Source organism: Vulpes vulpes, chromosome 16, assembly GCF_048418805.1.
Source record: "Vulpes vulpes isolate BD-2025 chromosome 16, VulVul3, whole genome shotgun sequence".
Classification (NCBI taxonomy): Eukaryota; Metazoa; Chordata; class Mammalia; order Carnivora; family Canidae; genus Vulpes; species Vulpes vulpes.
The window spans coordinates 92,142,015-92,162,778 of NC_132795.1; the positions used below are offsets into that span (position 1 = coordinate 92,142,015).

General features: G+C 38.8%; 2 protein-coding genes across 13 annotated transcripts in view; one reads left to right on the top strand and one right to left on the bottom strand.

Annotated features, from left to right (window-relative positions):
* UGP2 (UDP-glucose pyrophosphorylase 2) overlaps positions 1 to 8,163 on the top strand; it is a 67,111-nt gene extending 58,948 nt beyond the window's left edge. For all 4 annotated transcript variants that reach the window (XM_025992727.2, XM_072743091.1, XM_025992726.2 and 1 more), the window contains 5 exons: positions 970 to 1,267; positions 2,307 to 2,504; positions 2,977 to 3,219; positions 6,020 to 6,124; positions 7,703 to 8,163. In XM_025992727.2, the coding sequence (XP_025848512.1) occupies positions 970 to 1,267; positions 2,307 to 2,504; positions 2,977 to 3,219; positions 6,020 to 6,124; positions 7,703 to 7,810 (952 nt within the window). In that variant the 3' untranslated portion in view covers positions 7,811 to 8,163. The remainder of the gene's footprint in view (positions 1 to 969; positions 1,268 to 2,306; positions 2,505 to 2,976; positions 3,220 to 6,019; positions 6,125 to 7,702) is intronic.
* A 605-nt stretch (positions 8,164 to 8,768) lies between these two features.
* The window catches only part of VPS54 (VPS54 subunit of GARP complex), a 76,343-nt gene continuing 64,347 nt past the window's right edge, over positions 8,769 to 20,764 (bottom strand). For all 9 annotated transcript variants that reach the window (XR_011998047.1, XM_072743087.1, XM_072743084.1 and 6 more), the window contains 3 exons: positions 16,291 to 16,398; positions 14,141 to 14,235; positions 8,769 to 10,172 (listed from right to left, as the gene is read on the bottom strand). Coding sequence is in view for 8 of the 9 variants with exons in the window: in XM_072743087.1 (XP_072599188.1) it covers positions 10,067 to 10,172; positions 14,141 to 14,235; positions 16,291 to 16,398 (309 nt within the window). In the remaining variant the exon portion in view is untranslated. The remainder of the gene's footprint in view (positions 10,173 to 14,140; positions 14,236 to 16,290; positions 16,399 to 20,764) is intronic.

Here is a 20,764-nt window from a genome sequence, read left to right on the forward strand (position 1 = left end):
CTGGAAGCCCAGATGATGGTTAGCATTTTTAGCAATGAAGTACTTTTTAAAATCAAGGCATGTACATTTTTTTAGACACAACGCTACTCCACACTTGATAGACTACAGTATAGTGTAAGCAGAACTTTTAGATGCCCTGGGAAACCTAAACATTCATTCGACTCACTTTATTGCGGTGGTTGGAATAGAACCTGCACGTCTCCAGGTGGCCTGTAGAAAGGAATTCAAATGACAGATTCTGATAAAGCCCATGCACCTGGGGAAGGAAGTCTTCCATCAAAGACTGAATATGGGTCTATATGAACTTGTACAGAACAGATGTTTCTAAAAGTTGTATTGTTGTTTTAAACTATTTTTTCATGGACACTTTGTAAGTTGCAGGTGCTCTGCCTCCATCTTGTGGTCCCTGGTCTGTTACGGAGCTCGCTCCTCTGTTTCCCTCGCTCCCCACCGCCAGCCCTGGCACATGTTCTCGCTAGTGGTCGGGAGCAGGTGTCCCTGAGCACTGATCTGCTGTTGATTTTCTGGGAAAGAAAGAGCACCCCACCCCCGCCCGAATATATCTGTTTGTAGAAATGGGCATATTTTTCCAAATAGATCTAGACGGAAAAGAACAATTCCACAACCAAAGAACAGACCCATGACCAAATAAGTTTGAGAAATTTACTTAATGTAGCTCTCGTCTTGTAGAGCCATAAAAATCTCTGTATATCCTAAAAATATGAGGTGTCCTCCCATCTGTATAGCGATGGAAATCTTTTTTTGCAGCAAATAGAATGATCTAGGAGACTGTTGGACAACACAGATAAGAGATTTTCTTAAATGGATTTGCCTCTGATTAAACTGTTGATAGACTGAAGAGGAAGGAAGTTTTATTTAACTTTAAATTCATTGTTTTACTTGAAGGTCTGGATTGCTTTACAGAATTGGTACTGAAAAAGACTTTGTTTTTGTTTGTTTTTTTCAAAGGTACCCAAGGATTAATAAAGAATCTTTACTGCCTGTAGCAAAGGATGTCTCATACTCAGGGGAAAATACAGAAGCTTGGTACCCTCCAGGTCATGGTGATATTTATGCCAGTTTCTACAACTCTGGTTTGCTCGACACCCTTATAGGAGAAGGCAAAGAGTATATTTTTGTGTCAAACATAGATAATCTGGGTGCCACTGTGGATCTTTATATTCTTAATCATCTAATGAACCCACCCAATGGAAAACCCTGTGAATTTGTCATGGAAGTCACAAATAAAACACGTGCAGATGTAAAGGTAAATATTGAGTGGAAGCAGTTTGGGGATTCACATCTTCACACTGCATAGGTTCTGTAGTTCAGAATTTTTTTTTTTTTATTGGAAAGTTTCAGTGGTAAAACATATTCATCCACTTAATAACATCATATAAGACAGAGTGAGATAGTATTCCGTAGAGTACCCTAAGTTCCACCTGACATAACTGTATAAATTGAGATTGAACAGTATTGTTGAATAATCTATATGGGTGATTTTAACTGAAAATAGTTCCATGTATATTTACAAGATAAGTGAAAACACTTTCAGTGTTTGCTCAAACCTTTAATATTCTTCTAGTCTGGTGCTTATGTGCATTTATTTAATTTTTCCTTTAGAGAAAATTTATTATTTCTGTTTCTACCTATGCATTTCTATATATATGTTTTTCACTCTAATATCTCTGCAGTTGCAAAAAAAAAAAATTCTTAACTTTGTTTAGTGGTCATGAAATGGTACAGAAGGTTTTACTACTTGGCCCCAAGGAGTAGGAGAACGGGTGGTGTGAGAATACTAACATGGTCATTCCCTAGACTGGGTTCTATGCCTCTTGCAAACGAGTGAATGTTCCTCTCCCCGCACTGCTGAGGCCTCATGACTCAGAGGTCACTTCTCACCCATTTGTATCCTCCCTTTTCTTCACTTATCATAGAGCCAATCAGAGCAGGGTCTGAGGTAGTAGGACTAGTGGGTTAGTAATGGATGGTGGTTTGGGAACTGGAGGGAATGGCTCTTCCCCTAGACCTTCAAAAAGTGAGGCAGACCCTGATGTACTCTCAGGGTTTTTATTATGGACAAGAGGGCAGGCATACAGTATAGGATGACAACCTGAATATTTCCTTTGGTTCTACCATTATATGTCTATTGCTGTGTGTCCCTGATGGAATCCATGCCAAAACTTTTTATTTCTGGGGGATTTTATCAATGTCTTTTCTCTACCACGTCCATAGACTGGCAGTGTGGCACGGCTGGGATTGGGAGAGATGTGGAGGTACTCAAACACTCCTCTCTGCCTTTCTAGGGTGGGACGCTCACCCAGTATGAAGGCAAGTTGAGACTCGTGGAAATCGCTCAAGTGCCAAAAGCTCATGTGGATGAGTTCAAGTCTGTATCAAAATTCAAAATATTCAACACAAACAACCTCTGGATCTCTCTTGCAGCAGTTAAGAGACTGCAGGAGCAAAATGCTATTGATATGGAAATCATCGTGAATCCCAAGGTAAGCCTGAGGTGCAGCTCTTGTCTCCCTGGTTCCTGAGATCACAGTAGGTAGGCTGCGCACAGATCCCACTACCCACTCTCTGGCCCATCTATTCACTGGTTCCTCCTTTGCACCTCGTAAGTCACTCCAGCTCCTGGCCCTGTGTTTCAGGGTCCACACCCATCTCTTTAGTGTGCTAAGCCTTGGCACTCATTGCTCTGACACTTCAAGGCCTTTTGGCCTCAGGCATCTTGCATGAGTTTTGTGCAAACCTTCAGTTCTATATCGTAAAATGGAAACGTTACTAAACAGGAGTTATGATGCTGAACAAAAGACCATGTACGTCTAAGCACCTGGCATGTGCTAGGTACTTGCTTAAATGTCACTTGTCAGGATCCTGTCTCCTTCCCAAACATTAACTAGCCCACAAGGAACTAAGTTGTTAAAACCTCTTTCTCTTCTCCCCCTGGCCCCTTTTCTTTCTTAACAGACTTTGGATGGAGGCCTGAACGTCATTCAGTTAGAAACTGCAGTAGGGGCTGCCATTAAAAGTTTTGAGAACTCGCTCGGTATTAATGTTCCTCGGAGCCGTTTTCTACCTGTCAAAACCACATCAGATCTCTTGCTTGTGATGTCAAACCTCTATAGCCTTAATGCAGGATCTTTGACGATGAGTGAAAAGCGGGAATTTCCTACAGTACCCTTGGTTAAATTAGGCAGTTCTTTTACCAAGGTATGTAGTTAGAGATATGGTACACATGTGGATTTGTGGTTCCTAAATGTCTAAGTATAAAAATGACTGGAATGATATGAATTGGGGTCTAATTACAGTCCTGCCTGCTGACCTGTTACATTCCTCTGTCTTTGATTTTGATCTCTTAAAGGGAATCAACCATAGAGGATAAAGACGTAACTCACTTTTGAAATTTGGTTGCTAAAGAGTAGGAAAAAATGTTTAATTTGGGGACATTTTACTTTATGTCTCTTGTAAAACCATTTACTGCTTTCAGCAGTGGGAGAATGTAAATTCTGGTTTAACAAACACTGAGCCCCTACCATGTGCTGGGCAGTGTTCTAGGTGCTGGATAGTTAGCATTAAGTAAAATGGACTAAAATCCTTGCCTTCATGAATATTCTAGTGGGGTAAGAATGATAATAAGCAAATGTATAGTATGGCACATGGTAGAAAATGCTATGGAGAAAGAGCGGGAGTAGGGAATGTGTGGGTGGTGTGGCAGGGTACAATTTTACACTGGGTGGCCAGAGATGGTCTCACAGAGAAATTGCGTGTACCATGCGGGCATCTGGGATGAAGAGCATTCCAGGCAGGGGGAGTGGCAAGTATAGGAGGACCTGACCCTAGCATGCGAAGTGGAATTCAGAACACTGCATCACATGAAATACTGTGAGGTTAATGGAGGGGGACCCAGTGAGCCTGTGCAGCTGGTGTAGAGTCCTGCGAGGCCCTCCCAGCATATTTCTGGTCCTGGTTGAAGTTTCGTGCCACCTGGTGTGGAAGCAGGTTCTGCTTCATATGTTCGCTGGGGAAGATTCTGGGTCCTGTGGCTGCTGCAATTTCCAGGATAACATCAGGCATCTTAGGACTCTCCCTGTTTTGGTGCTGAGCTGGGAAAATACTGGTGGAACAAAGACCCACCGTCTTCCTGCAGCCCGAGAGGGTACCACCAGCCATTTTTCTACCTCACCTCACCCCTCCCTTCGCTTCCTAGCCTCCACAGTACCCTGCAGGACATCAGGACTTTAGCTGCCCTATTTTGAGAACAGGGGCTGAGTGGGTGCTGGCAAGTTGCTCTGGGGAAGAATGTGTGTTAGAGACTTTACAGAGCATAATATGGCAGGTGCAGAGTAAGCAAGGGAGACATGGAGGGGTCGGAGAGGGGAACAGTCCCAATGTGTAGAACCTTGCAACTGGATATTGGGAATGTGGGTGGCTTTACCCCCCTCTGGTGGATGAGAAACCATCAGAGTTGTGAGCTAAGGGGTGAAGTGACCGATCTGGCGAGCGAGGGTAGAATCAGAGCGGAATCCTGGCAAGAGGAAATGGTGGCTTTGACCACGGTGATGGCAGTGGAAATACCGAAAAAACAACCTTGAGATATTGTGAAAGTTATACCTACAGGATTTGCGAGTGTAAGAGAGAGAAAGATGATTCCAGGGCTTTTAGCCTATGCAACTGCTGAAAGCATGGTATCTCCTGCCATTTATGGAGATGGGGGATGTAGGTTTAGGTCTAGAGGGGAGCAGGATGGGGAGTTAAGTTTTGGAGATACTGTATTGGTTAGACCTTCAAATTTATTTTCTTTCTGGATCAGAGGAGAGATGTGGAAGAGACAGGTAAATTGGAGAGTCCTCTGTGTATAGCTGATATTTAAAGCTGTGAGATAGAGGTCACCTAGGGAAGAGGTGTCCAAGAACTGAGCCCTAAGGTAGTCTGAGTTAGAGGATGGGGATGAGGTGGAGGAAACAGCAAAGCTTGCTGAGGAGCTGGGTAGAAAACCATAAATGTGTGTGTCCTGAAAGCCCCAAATTAAGAAAATGTCTCAAGAAAGACAGAGTGATCATCTGTGTCAAGTGCTGCTGCTAATTCAAGAGGATTGGTTCAAGAGCAATGAGAATTCACCAGTAGAATTATCAGTACAGAGGTTCCAGAGCCTGACGGGAAAGGATTTAACAGAGAATAAGAGAAATTAGAGATACAAACGTGAACAACTAACTCAAGAATTTTGCCCTTAAAGAAAAGCAGAACAAAACAATTGGCAGCCATAGATAGAAAAGGATATAAGATTTGAAAGATTTTTGTTTGCTTTTTAAAGATGGAAGAATTTTGGGGATGTTTATGCACGGACTGGAACTGATGCAGTCAGAGGGAGAAGGAATCACTGGCCAACATCTCTGGGCCCTAAGGAGGCCTGGCCTTCAGCTGGAGGAACTGTCCAAGCCCAGTACTGGGTACTAGGAAGGGACAGAGTAGCAGGCTGGGGGCAAGTGGGTTATGGGAGGAACCGGTGGAACTTTTCAGATTGCTTCTAATTTTCTTAGCAAAATAGGGAACAAGGCCTCTAAGACGATTTCTAGTGCCTACAAATCTAAGGAAATAAGAGGCAAAAGATCTGCATCATTTGTAATGATAACCTGTGCTGTTGCTGTGCATGAGATACTCCACTTCTTCTGAATCCTGCCTATGGCGTAAAGCCCAGCTCGTCTACCTTGCTTCAGTGACGAGCTCTAACTAACCTCCAGATTATTTGAACTACTCTTTGGGCTTTTAGCATGTTGGTTATCTTCTTACTGATACCCAGTCTGCTCAGTGGTGTATAAATTGCTTGATTGTAGGGACGGACCATGCTGCACAGGATCTAGTATATAGCAAGTGCTTAATAAAAGGCTCTTCCCCTGGAGGGCCTGAGCTCGGCCATACACAGAATGTTTTCACAGTTTAGTTAAACTAGTTTGTTAATTTAATCCCGGTGTTTTTGTGTTAACCCATTTTTGAAACAATTTGCTTCTTTCAGGTTCAGGATTATCTGAGAAGGTTTGAAAGTATACCAGATATGCTTGAATTGGATCACCTCACAGTTTCAGGAGATGTGACATTTGGCAAGAATGTTTCACTAAAGGTGTGTTGTTCTGATGAAAATTACAGTTCTTACAGCTTTACAAAACAGGTTTCATGTTCTATTCCTCAATTTACCTTTATTTTAAAGAATACCTCTTAGACTATACTAGGTGTTTAGAAGACATAAATACATTGTTAAAATGAAATAGCTACCACAGTATTTAGTATTAGTACTGTCTTCCATAGATATACAACATAGTTAAAATACAATCACAATTGTTGTATATAGGAACTCTGGAATATAGCATTCAAATGGAAAGCAAACACTAGTAAATAATGTAACTAGTGCCAATTTACTGAAATGACAGTCTTTAAAATAGAATCACTGTTAAAATAACATTAGCTCACCAACGATGACTGTTTGAATCTGAATGAAAGCAGAAAAAAATGACAACTTCACTTATACTGAATATCATCTATTCCCATTAATCAGTTGTCATCAGTATAAAGAGATTCATTCGTATACCGTAGTACTTGGGTACTTTGCAGAGTATCGTCTAACCTAAGAAACAGGAAGGACTATAGGTATAAATATTAAAGCTCAGAGCCAAAGATACAACAGCTTTTTCCTATTAAAAAAAAAAACCCCATACCTAGATTACATGTGTTCTTCCTTTAGTGAACCTCCTTAAATGAAGATCTTGGAAAAACAAAAAGGTGTGTGTGTGTGTGTGTGTGTGTGTGTGTGTGTGTGTGTACACACAGTTGACTCTTGAAAAACATGAGAGTTAAAAAAAAAAAAAAAAGAAAAAAAGAAAAACATGAGAGTTTGGGGGGGTGACCCCCATGTAGTCAAAAATCCATGTATAACTTTTGAGTCTCCCAAAATGTAACTATTAATAGCCTCTTGTTGACTGGAAGTCTTATGATAACAGTTGATTAACACATAGTTCGCAGGCCGTACATATTATATACAGTAGTCTTACAATAGAGGAAGCTAGAGAAAAGTTTAAGAAAATCATTCATGGTACCGTATTCACTGAAAAAAATGTAAGTGGACCCAGACAGTTCTAACATGCTGTTCAGGGTCAGCTGTACAGACCTCTACATACGTGTATATACACACCTGGACGTAGACAGAACGTTATTGCTGATGTGTGTATACACACGCGTGCACACACGTACGTGGAACTTCACTGCTGATACTGCCTCATCTAAACAGACTTAAGACATGAAGAATATTATAGTAAACTGTTTTTAAAAACAAAAACCCAAACCTCTACGTAAATATAAACCAAGCACCTCGGTATCTTTATGTGAAGGCGGATGATGCTGGTGACCTTGCAGACAGATCTTTGAAGGCCCGTCATGCTGTGGCACAGGGTCCACTTCTCACTGCGGGTAGGACCGCCTCGGATCCAGAGGTGGCGTTATCTAGAACTACTGCCAGGATTCTTAGAGGGACACCGTATACAGTTTTCCTTAACATGTTACTTTTCTTGTTTAATGTTGCTTATAAATACAACTGCTCCGTTGTAAATGGAGTTCTACATAAATTTGGTAATTTTAAGAAAATCCGTTGGATTTCAGCTGCAGTTTTAAGTATACTTTCTTCTGTTTTGTCTTCCTCGTCATGTAGGGAACAGTTATCATCATTGCAAATCATGGTGACCGAATTGACATCCCACCTGGAGCAGTATTAGAGAACAAGATTGTATCGGGGAACCTCCGTATCTTGGACCACTGAGAGGAAAAATACTGTATACACTTCATACTAATTATGGGCTAAACAGTTTCTTACAATGAAATGTTCTCTAGGATTCTAAAGTTGGCAGGTACTTTACTGTGTTACTGTACCCTGCGGTGTTAATTTTTAAAGTAGAGGTTTTTTGCAATATGCTTTTAGTCGAAGAAAAGCACAGATGGAAGCAATATTTTTTCTTCTCTGAAGAGGACCCTGAAAGTTAGTTCATCGTAAAGTGCAATACTGTTTAATCTTAAAACTGGGGCAGCTCTGCTGGAACATCTTTTAACAGAGGCCTCAGTGATGGTCACTTTGAATTGCTTGTGATTTCAGAAATAAAGCTGTGAGGCAATCCATGTGCACACGTACACTTTCAATGCTAACTCTATGAAATGGCCAAAAAAAAAAAAAAAAAAAAGGTTTACTCTTGAGAAACAGTTACTGGATCAGTTGGAAGGTCTGCTCTTGAAATATTTAAGTACTCACTGGCCAGTTACCTAACACATCTAGTTTTTGCATTTCTAAGAATCTCCACCACATCATTCTTTCCATAGGAATGAAACCTGAAGGTATTTAGTCCCTTTCCTCTGGTCCTCAAGCTGGGATGCCTGCCATGCTTTCCACAGACTCTCCCGTTTATTAAAACAAAGGGATGTTTCTTTTCCCAGCTGCAGGGATGGGGTGGGTAGAGGTAGGGTACTTCTTTTACATCCTTGTTCTCTGGTGTGGTGGGTGGAGGTATAACTTTATAAAAAGTCCCCTTTCCTTGAAACTTTCTTCTTGCGATTGAAAATATTCATAGATAACCTTTCAAGTCCGCTCTGCTGGTAGTTTAATTTGTGGCTTTTCTCTAAGGAGTAATTATATTTTCTAATTCTTCCATACTTGTTTTTGAGTAGGCTGCTTGTAACTTAAAGTTTACTGTATACTATTAAAAAAAAAGTTGCCTTATAAAGTCTGGTAATTTTTTACAGCTTTATTTTAGACAGTTGAAGAACCAGTGACATACCTTAGTAATGATAAAACAGGCTTTCCTTTTAGGAAATGAAGGAGCACAAAATAAGACTGTTATCTCATTGTACATAATCCCCACAAGTTTAGGCACTCTGACAGGGTTAGGCAAGATTCCCGGGATGAGGTGAGGCACAGGCACTTTCATTTGTAGAGTGCTGCTGATTCTAATTTTGAAGGTAGGTATTATAAAATCTTTAAATAAGTTACTTATCACCTTATATTTCTGGCCCCAACACAGCAGCCTATATTTTAAAAGTTCTATTTCTCCCTGGTCTTTGTTCATATACACGTCGAAAGTAACTTAAAAACAAGAACCCGATGGGGCCATACTTCGCATGTTATCTAAATGTTAAAATGAGAACTCATAAATAGGCAGAGTATATATGAAAATGTATTCTTACCATCTGCTAGAAATAAAAAGGCAAAAACACCCCCACAAACCAACCCTTCATAGATACTTTTATAAAAATACAGCTATTAAACTGCAGCCTTTCATATACCACTTCTGAAAAGTATTTAAATTAGTAGTTGAATAAATAAATGCCAATATCTTATTCTTTAATTATTACTGTGATCAGACTTTCAAGTATTTAGACTATTCTGGAAGGCTTTACCCAGCTGACATAAAGTGGTGGTAGAAAGATTAAATATGCGACACACAAGGCCTGAAACCTGACATTGGTCACTAAAACAAAAACTGAATTCCTAAATCCAAGCAATCAAAAGATGTTTATTTTTTATAGAAAGATCTGTAAAAAAATAATTTTTCAAACAGCTTTACTTTCATAGAGAAAACTTTCTACAGAGGTTGACTAAGATTTTAATATTTTAAATTGTACCATCATTAAATAAGGTGGGACACCGTATGAATTTCATTGCACTGGAAGAAATGCAAAGCATTTTTTAATATAAAGTATACAGAGCATTCTAGTCAACTACAGCTGTGTTACAGCTATGTGTTCTTTTGGATTTGGTCCAAAGAAACCTGAGTCTGTTTCCAGAGAGAATGAAAAATGTTATAGACACCTGATCAGTTACTCCTCACTGAAGGAAGCATAAAAATGGCATTCCTTGTAGACCCCACTGAATCCCAGTTTCCCAACACTGATAATTTCCTTTTCCCCTTCCCCTGTCCCAGTTCACTTTGGGTTCGAGGTCCAGTTCTTGAATCACAGGCATCCATATTTTCTTCATAAACATACACATCCCATGGTCAGATGAGCTACCCCGTTTTCCAGTATGTCATCACCTCTTCTGTTCCCAGATCTCGGACATATTTAGGTCCAAATCTTTAAGACCTTTTAAGGCTTGAAGATTTCCAGTGTAAAAAGCTACATCTGCTGTGACCAACCTAAACATTGGAGACAAAACTATTTTTAATCTCATACTTTCTACCACATAATTAAAGAAGTAATGCTCATAGAGTCAGTCTTATCCTAGCTGCTAGACTATTATTTAAAATTCTGATTTCCTAGGGACCAAATGTCAATATTATTTCTTAGCAGGATTCCTGCTATCATATAGAGTGCTCTATTTCAACAGTAAATATCTTGAAGGACTAAACCAGTGCAGGCTGGACTTGGTTTCATAATTCTGCCCAATAAAACATCATAAAATAACAATACGTTAAGATGTTTCTTTGATCAGTTGTAGCAGACTATACAGTTGACCCTTGAACATCACGGGTTTGAACTGCACAGGTCTACTTATGCAGATTTTTTTCAACATGGTACAGCATGAAATGTACTTTTATGATTTTCAAAAACTTTTCTCCAGCTTTATTAAAAGAACATAGTATATAACATAAAAATGTGTTAACTGTTGATGTTAACGATAAGGCTTCTGGCCAACAGTGTGTATTATTAGGTTCTTGGGAGTCAAAAATTACATGCAGGTTTTCCTAACCCCCGCATTATTCAAGGATCAACTGTACACGTATATGACCAATGAAATCAGGTAAAAGAAAGACAAGGCTTCCTGAGTGACATCCAAAGAAGTTCATGCTGGGACTCCTGTGTATGTATTACAAGATATAAAACTTGATACTGACAATACAGCAACACTAGATGAGAAAACAAAGTCACACCTTTGTGTACTGAACTGTCCCATCCACGGCTATACTTGAGAGGACATTCCAGGAAAGAACACTCAGATAAACAGGTATCACAGCTCCAAGCATGTAAAATAGGGACCGGTCTGAGTAGATGTATGTGTTGGTACATATGGGCCGTGGAGGAACGAAGAGACTTCGATTTAATAGTTTGTAAAAGGAGCGGAAATCTCGCCTCAGTACTTTAATGAACACCTACGTCATGGACTGCGGGACCCTCTGCGGCAAAGGGATCAGAAGCACCCTTAGCGCCGGTACCACGGCCCAGTTTATAAATGCCTTCAGCCGTGTGCACTGGATGCTTCACCTCTTATCACATGGCAGAGTTTACTAAGGACCACATTTTTCATTTAAAACTCATCTAATCTGAGTACTTTAAAAAGATTCGAAATTACACTTGTGATAGATAATATGGTCAGTTAAACACACTGAAACTGACAGCAACAGCTCAAAAAAGAACAAAAGCTTTTATATGGCAAGGTCCTCACATTAAAAACTAAGCGTAAAATTAGCATAAATCTTCATTTAAACATACTTCTAGAGTTCTATCAAAGTTGAAAATTGTTTGACATAAAAGCAGAAATTTGCAACATTCATAACAAAGGGTTAGTTTGACTAGTGCGTACACAAAAATCTAAGATCAAGAAAAATAATACCCACGAGAAAAATGGGCAAAGAAAGTGAACAGGAAAAGTCAGAGAACATGTGAATGACTAATAAACATATGAAAAGAGGACAAACATTAGAAAATGCAAATCAAAACAAGATACTGCTTGGCAACGAAGGACTTAAAATCTAACAGCAAATGTTGGCAACACAGAGGCCACTTTGGAGAATATTCTGGCAATACCTAGTAGGGTGAAAATGTACATATGCTCTGATCAACTTGGATATGACCCATAAAGAAATGGTCACACCAGTAGACATGTTTATAGATCTTCACGCGGCATAGTTGTAATGGAAAAAAATAGTAAACTAGAAATGTCTCATTTGGGGCAATGGCTACCTTCAATATGGTAGATTCCTGTGGGAGAATAAAAAGCAGTAAAAAATGGACAATTCCTACCTATCAAATAGATAAACCAGTAATAATGCTGAATAGAAAAAAGGAGCATATGTACAATATACCACATAAGTAAATTAAGTTTATTAAACAGTGCTACCTACTTTTTTTAAGGTATAGAGATAATGCAAAGGACTTAAGGAATACAGACCAAACTTATTGGAAATATTAACTAAGGGTTGGGAGAAAAAGAATGGGACCGGAGAGAGGGATGCTTCAGTTTCATTTGGAATGTCGTTCTTTTTTTCCTTAAATATTTGAGAGTGAGTGAGAGAGAGAGAGCATGTGCTGGGGAGAGGGACAAGGGAGGGAGGGGAGCAGACTCCCCACTGAGCTGGGAGCACAATGCAGGGCTCCATCCCAGGACCCCTGGGATTGTGACCTGAGCCCAAGACAGATGTTTAACCAACCAAGCCACCCAGGCTCCCCTTGTTTTCTTTTTTAACGTAAACATTTTTTTCCAGTGAAAATGAAAACTGTTAATGATCAATTCTAAGCAGCAATACAACTATTATTATTTTATGTCTGTATTTTAAAAATGCCTTAAAATACATTTTAAAAATCTCATAAAAAAAAACTTGGTTTAGGGAGAAAGAGGGATAGGGAGTAACTGCTTAATGGGTAGAAGATTTCCTCTTGGCTTTTGTTTTTTTTGACTGTTGAACCTATTTTATCATGTGACTGGAAAAACGAACTAGAATTCACTTGTGAATGCACGAACTGCTACTGCATTGTTAAAGGTAAAATGGTTAATTTTATGTCAATTTCACCTTAAAAAAAAAAAAGCCACGCTTTTTAGAGCCATTTCAAGAACAAAAATTCCTTTTAAATAGATAGTTTCCCATGCCTTTGGCTAGAGTCTAGAGGTTAATTTTCAGGGAATTCCATCTGTAAAGGGATCACTCAGAGGCATAAATTGCCTTATAGAGAATTAGTGTCTTTAAAAGTATGTGACAGTGAAGATCTCTAAGGTGGTATGACCCCCAAATAGCTGTATTAACAAAGAAAATAATAGGTAATGAGTTAGCTTGGATGCTTCAGAACTATTGGTCAGAAAAACCAACCAACCAACACAGATTTAGCTATGGGAATAAAAGTAGAAGGTTATAATGAAGTGGGACTTAAAAATATTAGTTTTTAAAAAAGTTTCTGAGAGGTTATCTGGTGTTCATAAAATGTCCTTGAACTTTTTCTGTGGTCTTGAAATTTTTGAAAGTAACAATTCTTAAAAAAAAAAGAAAGAAAGAGAAGAACCAGGTAATAATCAAGGGAGAGAATCAGATTTTTACATAAAAAAAATTCAGCATGACCATCAGACTCAACTGAAGTTTTCAAGTATTTCTTGAAAAATCAATTCAATATATTTGTTTTGTTGGACAGGGCCAATTTCTGACTCCAAAATACGATTTTTCATTTGTTCCTATAAACTTGAAATTTAAGCCTGAAACTTAACAGGGAATAAAGTATTTGATTCCTTGAATATCCACAGAACGGATAACACTAAAGAAATCATATTAAGGTGTAGCTTCATGATCAGTGCTTTTGCATTTTGTCCCCATTATCTTTATCTATATTGCTCTTCACAAAAATCTTGCAATAGTACTTTTTACCACCATCCCTATTTTCAAATCTAGGAAAATGAAAGTACAGAGAGAGTAAGCAATTTACCTAAAGTCACATAGCTATTAAGTAGCAGCACTTTACCCATTTTGGATTCTGAATTGTTTTCTCTTATATAACTACACTATTTCACCGATAATACATGTAATTTGTCCAAAAGCTTACAATAAAATGGACATACATACACTTACACTTTATTTTTTTGTGACCCAATGAAAAAGTTAAAGCAAATTTTATCCTTCTCATTTTATAATTACGGCAGAAGTTAAGTGGACCTTCTCGCTATCACATAGCTACAAAGTAGGACTTTGAGTCCTGTCTGCATACGGGGAAACTACTGGGTAACATAGAAGGTGCAACTGACCCCCACTGCCTCAAAACAGACATGGAAGTTAAGTAACTGACCATTTCTAAAACGCGTTAATCTATACAGACAGATACAGATACCCTCTCCGGAAAGAAAGAAAAGAAAGTTGCTGATTTCACCACTGTGGGGGCACATAGTAAAAATATGTCACAAACATACCCATTTTGAGGTCCTCCATCATTTATCACATTTAAATGAGATAACTGCTTTTTCAAGTGGAGTTTATAACTTGCATTAATTCTTAAAAATAACATCTGGAAAAGAAATAAAATGGTTTCTTAAAACTCTACTGAAATAGAAGACACAAGCATCTGAGTTACCAGTATCAAATCAATATTATGTGGAGAAAGTATTTTTTAAAAAATCTTTGCTTTGGCATACACTTGTAAGAAGCTCCTCTTAGGTATTTAGTTGCTATTTTAGTATAATTTTTCCTCCATTTTTGGAGAAAAGCTCATTTTCCCCTTATCAGCAGAACTTCTTTTAGAGACGTAACTTATCACTGCCTCTAGGATATATAAGGGGGACTGATCAAGACAGGTAAAAGAAATGGAGAATTCTGTAATATATTAAATAGGAATGTGATAGAAAAAGTTACAATGGTAGAGGCAAAGATACTTTCATCCTTCCAAACTGGTAAAATTACTTGAAAGTATTTTATTGCTCCTGCATCCACATTTTTGTTGCAATGACCCAAAACTTCTGTGGGAAATAGAGTTACTCTCTGGAAACGATTTTGTGGAGTAACATATATCTTCTGTGGGGGAAAATATATATAAAGTCATCTATGGAAGTTTTGTGGAATTACTGGTATTCAAGTGACAATACTGACATAAAATCTAATTCTTACTCAGCTTTGACAAGAGCTCCCTTTAAATTATGATGCAGGGATCCCTGGGTGGCGCAGCGGTTTGGCGCCTGCCTTTGGCCCAGGGCGCAATCCTGGAGACCCGGGATCGAATCCCATATCAGGCTCCTGGTGCATGGAGCCTGCTTCTCCCTCCGCCTGTGTCTCTGCCTCTCTCTCTCTCTGTGACTATCATAAATAAGTAAAAATTAAAAAAAAAATTAAAAAAAAAATTATGATGCAGATAAAAAAACACATGGAATACATGGATGCCCAGCTCCCTGACCTGGCCATAAGAACTCAAGATGACAAATCCAGAAGGTCAGAATCAGAGGTGGGAGATCTTACACTTGGAATGAGAAGGATGGCTTGACTAGGAAGAAATGAGGAAGAAAAAAGAGACCCAAATGGGTGCTCCATATGTTATGGCTCCTTCTCAGTCCTCAGTAAGCCCTCAAAGGAGTTGGATGATATTTAATCATGAGTTTGGAATGATTAATGAAAATCTAGGGAAGCATGAAGAGAAACAGTAATAGCTACTATAGGATGGAAGTCTGAGGTGGTATGGGAAAGGAGACCCAGCAGAAGAAAGAGTAGACAAGAGACACTAAGAAAGTTACTTTTCATTCCCAAAAATACCATTTCCATGTACTCAACCAATTAGAGGTAAACTCCAATAACAAATTTATCTGAATAGCAAAAATCCCAGTGAAAAGTCATTAGTCATACAACTAGGCTTGTAGTCTAACACTGTATCATTCTACAGCTAGGCTTGAATGAGATAACCTGGTATAGAGCGAACACGCTAAGGTGGGTAAAGATGATTGGAAAAAAAAAAAGAAATACTGGAAACTTCTAAGTACCAGGAGAAGGGAACCAAGCAAAGAATTCTGTGTAACCCTTTTATAGGGAAGATTGTAGGGACAAAGGATGGATACTTCAGAGGTGAGAAGTGCCAGAGGCTACCCATTTTGCTATTTTCCTTTATGCCTATTACAGATCACTTGTGCTGATCTAACAACTATTAATGAGGTATACTGATTGAGTTACTCTATGTGTCTTATTAATTCCATCACTAATTCCTCCACTATCCCATTTGGATTATAATAACATCAGCATATTTGACTGTTGATAAATGCCAATTCTAATTTTCAAACTAATAATACAATGAATGATGGAAGTAGAATCTGAGATCTCTGATAGTCAATGGACAAATGAAAAATCTGCTTTTTATAATTGCTGACATAGAGCAGAACAATATTGCCCTGGCCTGTTGGAGCTAGGGGCACTATGAAATCAGAAATTTTCATCCATGTTCCACAGGTCAATGTAACAGCTGAAAAAACTAATAATCATATTGGAATATGAAGTAGGCTTAACTGCACCAAAAGTATGTAAAAACACTCCAATTCTGCATGCATATGTTATATATAAAAAAGCAGTTTTAGGAATTACTACTCACTTGTGTTTGTTCTTCTGGAAGAAGATCAAATATAGCTTCATGCATTTTTGCCATTTGCTTACAAATATTCCTGAAACAGGCAGAAGGAACGGGAGCTTTCACCTCATACTGGCAGGGAAAAATAATGAGAATTATGTTCATATCCTCTGGATTGTTTAATGTTCCCACTGTTCCCTCAGACGTAGGTTTTCAGCCCTTACATGCCTAACTCTGATATTGCTGAAGCTTACACTTCAACTATGATCTGTGCTACTCATGCAAATCTCAAGAACTTTTCATTAAATATCCTAATCTACTTTGAGAAAGCCGGCATAATTTAGTGGCTAAGAACATAGGCTACTTCCCTTAAGATTGACTACTTCAGTTCAAATCCCAGCTCTTCAAATTCTTAGCTATGTGACAATGGGCAAGTTAAAGTTACTTCATTCTCTATCTCAAAGGGCTTGCTGTGAGGACTTAAAAAGATGGCTCATAAGGATACACAACAGTGCTTGATACAAAATATGTACACAAAAAATGTTAGCTACCAATCTGGCTCAATATACAATGATGAATCTTTAGGCCCTCCAAATGAACAGATTATTTTTAAACATAATTTTCAGAATGTGTCAACATGATCAGATCTGAAATCAATAGGACTCTGGTAGGATTAAAATTTTTTCTTTTGTAGGTAGGCCAATATACAGTAATCATATTTAGCCTCACTATGGTAAAGAAAGACTTTTCAGCAATGATCTATACTGAAAATTTAAATAGGTAAATTCATTTTACTATCCTTACATTTGGAACAATACACCAATATCATCCATATAACCATCTCTGGCCCACAGTTTATAATTCACAAATTATATACTATTTTAATTTACAAGACTTATCTGGGCTAAATAATTTACCTTTTTTAAAGATTTTATTTATTTATTCATGAGAGATACAGAAAGAAAGAGAGGCAGAGACACAGGCAGAGGGAGAAACAGGCTCCCTCCCATGTAGGGAGCCCGACATGGGACTCGATCCTGGGACTCCAGGATCACACCCTGAGCCGAAGGCAGGCGCCAGACTGCTGAGCCACCCAGGGATCCCTGGGCTAAATAATTTAATGTACTAATCTTACAGAGTTTATTAAAATGATGAGTTCCAATATAATGCTCTTAGAACCATGTAGAAGTCACCATGTGAGTGCACCAAAATAAGAAAAATTGTGATCACCTAGCGTTTTACCTTGCCTCAGCCTGAAATATATAAAATACCCCCTTATCTTTTTTTATTAATAACACTTTTAAGATATAATTCACACACCACAAAATTCACCCTTTTAAAGTGTACAATTAACTGGTTTTTAGTAAACTCATACAACCACCACTATTAATTTCTGAACTTTTTCATCACCCCAAAAGAAACCCATAACCATCAGCAGTTACTCCCTATCTCCCACCCTCCCCGGCTCTTGGCAACTACTAATTTCCATAAATGTAATCATACAATATGTGGCTTTTTGTGACTGGCTTCTTTCACTTAGCATAATGCTTTCAACAGTCTTCCAAGTTGCTAACACGCATCAATACTTCGTCCTTCAAGGGGCAGCATGATATTCTACTGTATGAATATACCATAATTTATCTCATCATCAGCTGATGGACATTTGGGTTCTTTCCACTTTCTGGCTATTATGAATAATAATGCTATGGACATTCATGTACTGGTTTCTGTGTGAACAAATGTTTTTTAATTCTCTGGGGTGTATACTTAGAAGTGGAATTACTGGGTCATATGGTAACTTTAATCTTTGAGAAAATGCCAAAATTTTTTCCAAGGTAGCTATATCATTTTACAGTCCTATTCAGCAGTATATGAGGGCTCCAATTTCTCCACATCCTCCACCAATATTTGTTATTGTCTACCTTTTTTATTTAGACATCCTAGTGGGTATGAAGTAGTTATTTCACTGTGGTAATGTCCCCATATCTAACTACCATCCTGTACTGGGTTGAACAGTATCCCCCCCAAATTCATGTTCACTTAGAATCTTGTAAGGTCATACTGGTTAGAGTGGGCCCTAAATCCACTGACTGGTGTCTTTATAAAAGAAAGGAGAAGGAAATTTAGACACAGACACACAGAAGGAAAATGGCCACATGAAGACAGAGGCAGAAATCGGAATGATGCATCTACAAGCCAGAGAATGCCAACAATTGATGGCAAGCACCAGAAGCTAGAAAGACTCTCTGCTACGGCCTTTAGAGGGAGCATAGCTGACAACACTTTGATTTAGGACTTCTTGCCTCCAGAACCATGAGAGAATACATTTCTGTGGTTTTAAAGCCGCTCAGTCTTTGGTAATTTGTAATAGCAGCTCCAGGTAACTAGTACACCCCCTAAAACCTTCCTTCACCCCTGCCTCCCCTAGAGATACTATCCATCTTACCTTCACCATCATATTTCTCCAGTCACCAAAACTTGATACTGTACTTCTTTATTCTCAACCCTTAAAATTTGGTTCTTGCCACTACCCAAAGCACTTTCCTCCACTATTAACAACAATCTTCTGAAATGTCTTTCTGCAAAAATCACTGAAGACATCTTAACTTCCAAATTTAGTAATTTCCCTAGGCATTCTTCTTCCTCATTGCTCTGCAGTATTGAAACACTTGAAACACACCTCACACTTGAAACATGGTCCTTGGTCCTCATGGAATGAAATGCTTTCCTGATTCCTCCCCTCCTGACCTTCCTCGTCTTATGTCTCCTAAGCGCAAAGCTTCCTCAATTTTACTCCTCCTTATTGTCCCCTCTTTCTCTCTTATCAATCTCAACCTAACAACTTCTAATATATCTCTAGTCCTGAACCATTTTACTAAGTCACATATTTCCTAAATGTTCCATACCATCCCTGAGTTTACCATGGGCTTTCCCAAACCCGCTCCTCTTTCAATCACTATTGCTGGTATTACAATCCTCCTGCTCACACAGACTGGAAATCTCCCACTCAGTTTTTATTCCTCAGTGGCTAAGTGCCATCAAATGTATTTTCAGATTATTTTGCACATTCCTACTGCAGGTCAGAGTTTCTCAACCTCTACACTACTGACATTTTGGATTACCTTGTTTTTTGTTGTTTGGGCTATCCTGTGTATTATATATAGGATGTTCAGTAGCATTCTTGACCTCTCTTCTCTAGCTACCAGTATCATCCCACTCCCCAAACTATGACAACCAAAAATGTTTCCAACACTTCTGAAAGTCCTCAGAGGACAAAGCTATCTCAGTTAAGAAACACTGCCCTAGGTAAGGTCTTCAAGATTCTCACCTGAAAAAAATGTAGTCACATTTTAATGAGTCCAAATATAAGGTCAACAAACATTTAATAAAACTGACTAGTACACAGTAAGCTCTGGATACATATTTTCTTAGATGTGTGTATATATGAACATGTGTGTGTGTATATAGGTATGTAGGTGTATGAGTGTGTGTATGTGTGTGTGAATGTGTATGACTGAATGAATGCATCAGATACTATGCTGGCTAGTGTACAAGGATGAATCAGAGACAGAGATCTCTGGGGAGCTGACAGCCTAAAAGCTGATTGGCAGTCCAGAAAGTGGATCCCGCATGCCACAAGAACCCGGGTGAAGGAAATATAGGCAACAGCATAGATGGCTTCCAGAGCAGCACACCTGAGCTGCTGAGTCTTCAAATGAAAAAAATTAAGTGAAAGCATTCCAAACAAAGGACATGCCGTATCACCTCAAATCCACTGTACATGCTATCTGATAAATCCTTCTAAAGTGCAATTCTAATCATGTGATTTGTTAATTTAAAAACTTTTGGGTTCTACTTCCACAGAGATAGCATACAGAAACTGTCTCACTTTGGCAGAGCATAGGGAGAAGAGGTGACTACCTCAGACAGAAAACTAACATTTTCACAAATTCCCAATGGCCATATATGGACTAGCATATGTTTACAGTAAGTGAGAACTCTGGCCACAGCGCAGTCTGCACTCACTCACAAATTCTTCTCCACAGGTCTCCAGGTACTCACAAGCAACACTGAGGTCAGAACTGGAGACCACAGAGTCACTCTCAGTAGTAACACAGGCAAGCAAGAGGTAACTGGCTGCCACTAGAGAAAAGGAACAAGTGCTGCCCACTTTCCTGCACCCTCCTCTTATACAAAGCAAAAGCCTAAAGTCATGGAGAAAGGGCACCAAATTCATTTATCCCCAGGGCTGTGAGGATAAAAACAAAAAAATACTTCTAAGCCCAGGATCAAAAACTAATCAAAGCAGAGGTTGGCTACCACTGGAGGAGGGGTGGGAACACTGAGAAGGCTTTACTTCCAAGTCTGATTCCAAGACTTATAATAATGCTATGGTAGTTACAACATTAAGACAAGGTATTGCTATAAGACAGACTTACAGATCAATGGAATGGAATAGAAAATCTGAAAACAGACCCACACAAAAACAGCCAATTGA